The 10,705-nt window shown below is 35.1% G+C and overlaps 1 protein-coding gene across 3 annotated transcripts; it reads right to left on the bottom strand.

Annotated features, from left to right (window-relative positions):
- Nucleotides 1-591: 591 nt before the first annotated feature.
- On the bottom strand, nt 592-10,662 carry LOC107745195 (TBC1 domain family member 15-like). 3 transcript variants are annotated; one of them, XM_016559046.1, is made up of 10 exons: nt 10,229-10,662; nt 6,188-6,373; nt 5,867-5,985; nt 5,409-5,512; nt 4,004-4,071; nt 3,272-3,418; nt 3,075-3,165; nt 2,848-2,996; nt 2,588-2,732; nt 592-1,142 (listed from the first exon to the last, which is right to left on the bottom strand). In XM_016559046.1, the coding sequence occupies exons 1-10, from the start codon at nt 10,473-10,475 to the stop codon at nt 980-982; spliced, it is 1,419 nt and encodes a 472-aa protein (XP_016414532.1). In that variant the 5' UTR covers nt 10,476-10,662; the 3' UTR covers nt 592-979. The 3 variants fall into 3 exon arrangements, with proteins under 3 accessions (XP_016414532.1, XP_016414533.1, XP_016414534.1); XM_016559047.1 differs by having other exon boundaries at nt 1,008-1,182; XM_016559048.1 differs by having other exon boundaries at nt 1,033-1,135.
- Nucleotides 10,663-10,705: the final 43 nt, after the last annotated feature.

Raw genomic sequence — 10,705 nt, 5'->3', positions numbered from 1 at the left:
AAGTGAAAGGTGTCCTGGTTCAACGTGCTATTTCTGATCAGTACATACTTGAGCACTCTACGATTGGTAAGACAACACCACAGCGCGTCTTCTAGATCTTCTCAGAACTGAGACTGTGTTTCTATTATTATATTGAGCTCTAATGTGACCCATACGCAGGCACCAGATGTTTCTGAGACTGAATCATACTCACAAGTCATATCTCGCTTAGATCAGCAGTAAGGATTTCTGCTTTCTGTTTTCTCAGCTGTAGCGCACTATAAAATCCTGTTCAAAAAGAAGCAAATTTTGACATTGCATCCTTCACCTTAACATATAAAGCATCTCTGTAACTCGTCAACGGTTTAAAGTTAAAATGCCTTAATTATAGGTTTGTTTCTTACAAACACACCTTTTTCACTTCACAAAATGTTAATTGATTGAGTGGAGCGGTGTGGATTACTTGTGGATTGTTGTGATGTTTTTATCAGCAGTTTGGACTCTCATTCTGACGGCACCCATTCACTGCAGAGGATCCATTGGTGAGCAAGTGTAATGTTAAATTTCCCCAAATCTGTTGTGATGGAGAAACAATCTTATCTACATCTTGAATGCCATGAGGGTGAGTACATTTTAAATGTCCATTTTTGGGTGAACTATTCCTTTAATCAAGTCTTCCGTACTATTGAATATTTGTAAATTCCCAAATGCTACTTAGTTTTCAGGGTAAAATACATAAAATTCTTATTTGATTATCTTAGAGTGATTCAAATGAGTGTTTTGAGCTGTTCTCACATAAATTCTGGCACCATAATAAGAAGCCTTATAAATTAAGATCAAATACTGAAGGAACTATCTGGAAGGAGTCCATCTGGTTCCTGTACAAAATCCCGGTTAAAAGCAGCATCATTCTTTAGAATAAATTGAAAGTCCCACTGGAACATAATGTCAGAGTTTTTCACAACAGTTTTCTGGAAAATTCCATGCAGGCCTTTTGGTCTCAGGAGAAAAGGTTACGGAGTTGATATAAAAAGTGGTCCTCTTTGCTCTTGCGCATGCGACAGCGACCGCTCAAATAGTCCCAGGCTGAGCGTTTGCAGTAGTTGTAAAAATGTTCCTCAGTTTTTTTCAGGGTGCTGTTCAGGTCCATCTTGCCCTGCAGACTGACCAGGGACAGCATGATTACATTCTTGTGCTCCATGACTGAAAACAGTAGCCCCCAAAACATATTACACTTAAATGTGACATTTAAGTCATTGTGTTAGATAAAAAAAAATATAGAAAATAAACTTGCATTAATTTTAAAGACAGTACAAACACATTTTTATACCGAAAATCATCAATATATATATATATATTTTTAATAAAATAATTTAAAAATTAAATTGTTTGCTCACAGAAGCCGCTTAGTTTGGTATTTTGTATCTAATGCAATGAACTTTAGAATTTTAAGTGCAGTTTCATAAAGAAATGAATTCTTTGTCCATACTAAACAAAACAAAATGCAATAAAATATCAAGACAATCAACCACAGCCTCGAGAATACTGTTATTTTAGTATCACTGATATACTATTAGAGTTTTTGTTAATATTTTGAATTTGAATCTCAAAGGTGCTGTATGTAAGTTTTTAACTCTACTAAAGCATAAAAATACCATAATATGTTTGCAGATATTTAAGAAACATGCTAAGTTAACATACTTGTTTATCTGAAAAACAATGCTACAGTCAGTTATTCTCCTCCGGGCCGGAATGTCGGTCTCTGTTTTGGTTTGTGAAACCCACCCACTGCCAGTTTACCCAATTGTATTTCGACACCGCGGGTTGCCAGTTGGCGGAAAACACAGCGTATTTCATTTCATTCATCGTCAAGTGCGCTCGCAAACGACCGTTGAAAACCATTTGAAATGTGTGTCAGCAGGTCATAAATAGAACCCGGCAGCAGTTTTCTGTCGGGGATTTGTTGCGCCGCGCCACTCACGTCCGTAGACATGGTGTAACATTGGTTTTGCTTTGTTTCACAGAACTAATCGTTGCCTGGGTTGCGTACGTATATGTGGGGCGGAGCTATCAAAATAGGGGCAAGACCCTTTTGGGGTAGGAGCATGTTTGTTTTGGTGATTTCAAATATCAACATTGGCTACCAGAAATCACTTACTCTGCCTTTAATTAAAGTTTGTTGTGTTTTTTGTCATTTTTGTCATTAGTTTTAGTATTTAATTTAGCTAAACCTAAACACAAATAATAAATATAGCCTTGCCAGATAGCAATTATTTTTTTATACTGTATTTCAGTTCATGTTTCTTTCAAGTAATTAAAAAAATGTATGTTATGGTTTTAGTTTTCATTAAAGGGGTCATATGATGCTTTTTTAAAGATCATTATTTTTAACTTTGATAAAGAATATCTCTTTGGTTTTGAGACTTTAGTCTTTGCAACTTCAGGGATCTTATGTATGCACAATCAGCTTGTAACACTCCAAAGAGAAAGGAAAACTTGAAATCGCATCATATGACCCCTTTAACAATAATAACCCTGCCTGTAGAGATCAATTGAATCTACATTACAATGAACCATACCAATCAACCAATCTACACCACATCCACACCTGCTGGTAAACTGTATAAGCTGAACCTCGTTCCTGCAGCTGAGTAAAGCTTCTCTGTTCTCCAGCAAGATGGTGGCACACATGAAGAGTTCAAAAGTGAAGTCTGTGTTTATGGCCTGGAGCTCTGTCACAGCAGGTTCATCCTCTGGAGATCACAGACATAAATCAAAATAATTTGAAATATATTAGTGTTTATCTCTCACCATTTAGGCTTGATAAACGGTATCTGTAACGTAAGACATAGGGTTAAGGTTTCTCACCCAGGCTGTATTTGCGTGCCAGTCTCTCCTGATATCGAGCCCGATCCACCTGCTGTGAGATGAGCTCCAGGTGATCACAGCTGAGAATCTCAAACAGACGCAGAGCATCGCTGTGCTCAAACTCCCGCTGGAAAGCCAGCAGAAGCCACCTGAATGGAAGACAAAGAGAAAGATGAATGAAGTGACCGAAAGAGAAGAAAAAAAGAAAAAGAAAATGGAAACCCCACCTGTGACAAAAAGTGATTTTTTCCATGTTGTCCGTGACCAGATGAGAGTGTAGCTGAGGATCCAGCTCTTTCAGTAAAGCAGCTTCCAACTCTGAGAAACACCACAACAGAAACAGCATTTGACCAGCATTACCAACTGTATAACTATTAGTGCTAATAACAGATCTAAACGGTTTGGAAACACGTAGGAAACTCACCCATTTTGCGATACAGTCCATCAGCACAGAAGTCTTTGGAAAACTTCTCCATGTAGCAGGAGAAGCTCCAGTAGGTGTCCACTTCTGAGTGCAGCACCTCCAGAAAGCGACTGCACAGATCATTCATACCCTGAGCGTAACTTACTTCTGCAGAGACCAGAGAAACAAACACAGTGCTTCACAATTTAACCACTAGATGTCGCCCGACATCAGCAAACAAAAATCTGATCACAAACAGCCAGATAAGTGTTAAATAAACACTACAAAAAAAGTTTGGGGTCTGTAAGATTTCACATGCCTTATTCTCACCAAGGCTACATTTATTTGCTCAAAAATACAGTAAAAATTATGAAATATTATTACAATTTCAAATAACTGCTTTCTATTTTAATATATTGTACATTTTCATGTATTCCTGTGATGCAAAGCTGAATTTTCAGCAGCCATTACTCTTCAGTGTCACGTGATCCTTCAGAAATCATTCAAATTTGCAACTCAAGAAACTTACCAATAATGAAAACTTTTGCACTGCTTAATATTTTTGTGATCTCTTTGTCAAGATTCTTTGATAACAAAAAGAACAGCACTTATTTGACATAGAAATCTTTTGAAATGTTTATACATTTCTTTACTGTCACTGTAAACAATTTAATGTATCTTTGTTAAATTAAAGTATTAATTTCTTAAAAATATATATTTTATTGACCCAATATTGTATTTACAACCACGTACCTGGGTGAAAAGCAGCATATGTGATTAGGATATCTCTCAAGACAAGCAGGTTACCCAAACCTTCATTCCTGTGATGAAACACAAGTGATTAGAAACCTTTCTGCAGGCAATCCTTTATTCTTCAAAGGACTAATTTAATTTAATAGAAGCATTTTAACAGAGTAGAAACAACTTTGATACAATCGGTATGCACTGTATGATTGTATCAAGGTTGTTTTTACTCTTTTAAAACACTCCCATTCAATTCAATTCAATTTAATTATCATTTTATATTTTAAAATTTGGTCTATTGTTATCAGGAAAAGATGACTGGTATGTAGAAAGTTTGTTTGTTGTTGCAGCAGCAGCAGCAAAATAGGCCAATTTTATATTAGTTTATAATAAACACTTTTCTTTTAAACAAGAGAACCATTCTTTTATTAAAACGTTTACAATGCTTAATATGCTATGACCTATATTTGAAAATAATGTAGAAATCAGCTTGAAAAGTATTAAGCACCCATATTCTTTCTAACATCATTTATACCTTTTAAACATCTTTGTTTATGAGTAATTATTCTGCATGCCTATATTTGCAATTTATGTAATTATAGCATGACTGTTTAGAAGCCAGCATTTCTGCTTTTATTTTGAATTTTGTATGCACTTGGATACTGAAGTATGCTTTCAAAGTGAGCTGAGTTGACTGTACTCAAAACTAGTTACTGATTAACCACAGTAAAATGATGAGACAGACTCCTGAGTGTTATTTACGTTGAGCTCCAAGGTTGTTTGATAAAATTGGTGTGGCAATGACATGTTTGCTTTGCGCTGGCAGCTCACATTAGTGATGCAAAAAAATGAGGCAACTCCTTGTGGTTTGTTTAAACAAGCATGAGAAAGATATGACTGACTATCTTCAGTAGAAATAAAGAATACTGAGGAACTCTGCTATTTGACAAAAGAAACCTTGTTACACCTATACTACACAAGAACATGGGTTTTACATCAAGATAGAAATGATTTATTTAGCCATAAAGATGAATAATTAAACACATAAATAAATAAAAAACAAGGAACAAGGAAGTCTTTCCTTTAAGGAAATGAGCAGACATAATAAATTAAACAGGCATACATAAGGTCTGCAGGGTGGCAATGAGCTCAATAACAATATGTAAACAATAAGAGCCAACAAAATATATTTTCTTCACCCTCTTGCAACTTACTATTAGGATTTGTTAATATATAACTTTAAAAGCTAGAACCTTTTCATGCACCAAGAGCTTGTAACACTCCAAAGAGAAAGGAAAAATTGAAATCGCATCATATGACCCCTTTAAAGGATTTTGACCTAAGTGCTTTTCCACTATTCCATGACTGGCATTTTCTTTATTTAGCACATAAAAATGCACAAACAAGTTCTCACCGGTAGTATGGAAGATCTCGATCGGTTCGGGGAACATCTTTGTCAATGATGCGTATGGCCTCCTGAAGCTCTTCCAGGTCAAAGGTTACCCGTTCAAATAGCACCTGCACATTAAAGTCAGCATGAAATCAACATGGATCTGACTTAACTTCATACGGTCTTCCTGGTCTTATTGTGAAAGTTTTTCTCTTTGTAATCTGTATGCATTTCTTTCTCCTGTGGAACACAAAACAAGATATTTTGCCAAACAGGTTCAGTTCTCATTGACTTCTATAGTATTTTTTTGTCTATACTATGCAAGTCAATGGGAACCAAAACTGTTGGGTTACCAATATATCTTCTTTTGTGTTCCACAGAAAAAAAGAAAGTCATACAGGTTTGGAACGACATGACGGGGAGTAAATAATGACAGAATTTTCATTTTTGGCTGAACTATCCCTTTAAGCAGGTAGTTTTACCTGAGCCTGCAGTTGCAGAAAGGACATCTTCTCTCTGGCCTCTTCTGACTCATACTGCTGTTTTTTCTGCTCTCTGTCCTGCCTAAGGTCGAAAAACTTCACTGCTGTCAACAGTTCAGCTGGAGATAAAAAACAGAAATAGAGAGAAAATAATATTTATTTGTTATTACATGTGGTTTAACATCACCACAACTTGTCAGTTACATATTTACCAGAGGTTTTCAATATCAAGGCTGAACATTTTATTGCAGGTAGTAAGAGCTGATAAGGGGCAACCGTTACATATTAAAAATGTTTGTTCTACGCAGGAATATAATTTACCATCAGTGCCATTAAGACGCAGACGAACGGCTCCAGGAAGCAGCTGTTGCCACTTCCTCTTCATGACCTGATAGCGCACCGTCATCTGCTCCAGCAGTAGGGGGCGCTCCAGAGCCGTAGAGCTGCAGGGGTACATGCCAAACAGAAAACGCCATACCAGACCACGTTCGTCAGGTGACACGCCACCTGAATCACACAAACAGAACACAAATCACACATATGAGGATAATATACTAAGAACACATGGCTTGGGATGGGCTTTTTCACAATGGACCCTTTTCACAGACTGTAACGACGTGCTTACAGTTATTAACATCGTAAATCTCGTTTTTTTATATTGTATTTTTTCATTTTATATCTCAAATTAAACTTTATAACTTACAGAAAACTGGTTAAACCTGCTGCATTAGTGTTTCAAATACAATGGCTCAGGATTGTGGGTTTTTTTCTTTTGCTATTGGAGCAAATGTGAACGTAATTATATTTGATGTAGTTTTCGCTCACCACTATAGAAGTTTACCCAACTCTGACAACTTCTTCTTCTGAGAACCCTGGAAATGTTCAAATGGTTGATGACGGTTCCTTTTTATTGACAAGTATACTGAATATTTTTGAGAGCTGTAATTTACAGGAAATTATAAAAATAATAATAAAAAAGAAAAATAAAGAATGTGATGCATTACAGAAAGAGAAAAATATTAATAATAAAATTAAATTATATTACCTTTTTTCTGTTGAAGTAAGCAGGGTTATTATAGTTAACTACAACCAAAACAATAAGAAATTGTTACTTGACAAAAAAATAAACATGTAAACTATAAAATAAAAAGTAAAATATATAAAACTTTTTATTCCAGGCAAAATTTCTCATTTTAATTTAGTTTAATCATATAGGCCTACTAAAATAATAAAAAGTAAAACTGAAATAAACATATACATACATATATATATATATATATATACATACATACATACATACATACATACATATATATATATATATATGATAGATAGATAGATAGATAGATAAACTACTAAAATTGACAAAAACCAAACAAAATACTAATATCAATACAAATTTACTAAAATATTAATGAAAATGAAAATCTAATATGTAAAGAAAAAAAACAGATTCAAAATATTAATACAAACTATGATCGTATCTTAACTTTTTCTAGAATATTGCTGAAAGCAAGCATATTGTTTTTATTATAATACTTTAAAAAAAAAACACCCCCAGTCACATCACCCTTTAAAGCTTGGAAAGCCAATGCATTAGCATTAACTGGATAAACAGTTTAAACAAATGTATTGACTAAACAAACAGCGTCATCACTGTTAAGATACCAACATTTAATTGCATCATTTTAAAGGAATGTGTTACACCAGAGAGAACAAGTCAAACCTCAGCGTCCGCATCACATTAGCATTAGCAATTCAGCATTTCACAATGAGCTGGCACAGTCCACACAGAACAAAACAATCTCTAACCCCCTTCTATATCAGCTTTATACCCTTCTTATAAAGCTGATTATGTAATTTGTTCAATTTGCACAAATTTTCATGTCATCGAATAAGAAGAATGCGTTTTGGAGATGAGAGGCCTTCACACGCACAGCAGAAAATAGACTGAAGGACTGTTGTTGAAGGTCTGTGCTGGAAAGTCGGTCCAGCTTTGAATCATGTCGTATGTGTTTAAACATTACTGATGCGGTCACGTTTACTTCACACTCTTGTGCCACATGCTTGTGTTGTAAGTTTAGGGAGTGTTGTTGAATATTAAGCTTCAAATGTGAGTTGATCTCATGAACGCTAATAGGTGCAGATCTGAGTTACTTTAGAGACCCACTGAATGGATTACAACAAGGCCATCAAAAAAGTAAATAAATAAAATAAATAAATAATAAAACAAAATTCCATCACTTACTCAAAATAAAAAAACACAGTTGCTAAAGTAGACTGGAGTCCAAAATGTTTTAGACCATTTCAATTTTACTCCTAAAAATTGTTGAATTTGACTATTCCTTTAAATATTTAAATTAAAATGTATTCACCTCCAGGCCATCCAAGATGTAGATTAGTTTCTTTCCTCATCTGAACAGATTTGGAGAAATTTAGCATCACATCACTTGCTCACAAGTAGATCCTTTGCAGTGAATGGGTGCCGTCAGAATGAGAGTTCAAAACATCACAATAATACACAAGTAATCCACACGAATCCAGTCCATCAATTAATGACTTGTGAAGTCAAAAGCTGCGTGTTTGTAACAAACAAATCCATCATTAAGATGTTTTTAACTCCAAACCATTGCTTCCAGCTAAAATACAAGTCATAGTGAAAAAGTCATCTTGTTTGAATCAGGAGAGAAATATACACAGATCAAGCACTGCTGTTTGGACACTCATTCTGACGGCACCCATTCACTGCAGAGGACCCACTGGTGAGCAAGCGATGCTATCTGTTTAGATAAAGAAACAAACTCATCTACATCTTGGATGGCCTGAGGGTGAGCTGCTAGTAGGGCTCAGGGATAGTCTAATTGCTCTAATAACTGACATGGCTAATTTGCAGATATCAGAGTATTATTATTTGATACAAAAATTAAACACACCTACTGATAAAAGATCTACTACTCCAATGTGAAAATATGACAGCCGCTTGTGAAAGGTTGCCTCTATAGTCTTGTTTGACCCTAAAAGATCATTGCATTCAACTACAACCATGCTGTCTGTTGTCACATCTTAAGTATGACTAATCCTGTTAGCATGAATCTTTGTAGTTCTACACAGCACAGATTCTATAGCTTTCACTATTACTAAGAGCCCATTCTTCATCTGTTTGTTGGGGGAACACATCACTTGACCAGCACTTGAAAAGAAGAGGACCTTTGAGTGAGCCAGTAATTCCAGACAGTCATCGAGCTGTTTTATATGTTAATTACTTCCCTTTGAATATAATAAAATGCTAAATCGTTTGCTAGAGATAACAGCATCAGCAAATACACAAACACATTTGTTTGTTTATAATACTAGGGATTTCCACTGACATCAACACTCACACAAGCCCTTCTGCATTTTTATTTTCATTAAGACATATTTAATTTATGTATATTAAGCCATTTATCAAAATTTGGCACAAAAAGAAAAAAAAAGTTTATATTAAGTTTCTCAATTTGAAATCAATCTTATAGGCATCAAGAAAGACAAATATGATTCTGCTGGATCAACTACATTTCCCCCCCCCCCATGATTTATACTTTAGGCTCTTAAATAGAATCAGTAGTGGAATTGGCTTCAAAATTTTAATGTGAAAAAATCCCATATAACTCAAAATCTGTAACTCTGACTTAAAGATGCTGTTGTGACAACTTAACCCACTACTGGATGAGCTGTAACATGTTGTGTTGAAATTATTGTAGTAAATTATGTCATCCCCCATCATCAGCTCCATCCATAATCAGTCAAGAAATTATTCTTTCTAACCTGAAAATTGTCCTGTAAATCTTTTATATGTACACATTATATTTGACCTACAACTTATACTGCACTGCAAAAAAAAAATATTTTCTTAGTATTTTTGTCTTGTTTTCTAGTATAAATATCTGAAAATTCTTGAATCAAGATGAATTTACTTTACAAGTAAAATTACTGAAGATATCATGTCTTGTTTTCTGAAAAAAAAAAAAAGAAATCTAAATTTGTGTTAGTTTTTCCTTAAACAAAAATATCTGGCAATGGGGCAAGAAAAAATAATCTTGTTTAATTAAATTTTCTTACCCCATTTGGAGATATTTTTGCTTGTTTTAAGCAAAAAACTAACTTTAAAAAAAAAAAAATTTTAAAGACTTAATATCGTAAGTCATTTTACTTGTCAAGTAAATGCATCTTGATTCAAGAATGTTTTCATATTTTGCTTATAACAGAAAACAAGACAAAAATTTTTTTTTTTGCAGTGTGTCACGTTAGGAGGCTGGTGGTCATGTTTAATAGTGATTCATTTCTAGTGTCTTAACCTGTTCAAACAATATGGTTAAGTATTACCGTTTTTAAATATATGCATCCTGAGCCTAGATTCGTCCACTCGCCCCTCTGCGTCCATCACTCCCGGCAGCGAGATGCGCGCGCAGGCAGACTCGGGTGAGGTCACAGGTGCGACGGACCGACAGATACTGTTATTCCCCGCAGAAACGCTGCACTTCATTCCCTTAAACTTCCCAACGGGTCCATTACTGTCCAGATGAGTTTTACCTTTCCCTTCTACATGTGATTCATCACAAGATGCCATCATTTTGTTAAATCCTTTGAAAACTCTTTCCCTCAGGCATTGAAGTTGTCGTGAGGTCACGAGGCGATAAAATCCTCAGGTAAAAAGTCTTCGGTGGTGTTTTAGAAAGCTCATTTTAGACGTAGGAGAAAGTGTTTTGATAGTGAGCACACCCCTCCTCCTTGTCATATGACTTGAAACTCTCTCTCTCTCTCTCTCTCTCTCTCTCTCTCTCTCTCTCTCCCTCTCTCTCT

This window comes from Sinocyclocheilus rhinocerous, unplaced genomic scaffold, assembly GCF_001515625.1.
Source record: "Sinocyclocheilus rhinocerous isolate Xijiao unplaced genomic scaffold, SAMN03320098_v1.1 scaffold257, whole genome shotgun sequence".
Lineage (NCBI taxonomy): Eukaryota > Metazoa > Chordata > Actinopteri > Cypriniformes > Cyprinidae > Sinocyclocheilus > Sinocyclocheilus rhinocerous.
The sequence above is the reverse complement of the archived record's forward strand: the minus strand, read 5'-3'. Positions and strand labels throughout refer to the sequence as shown.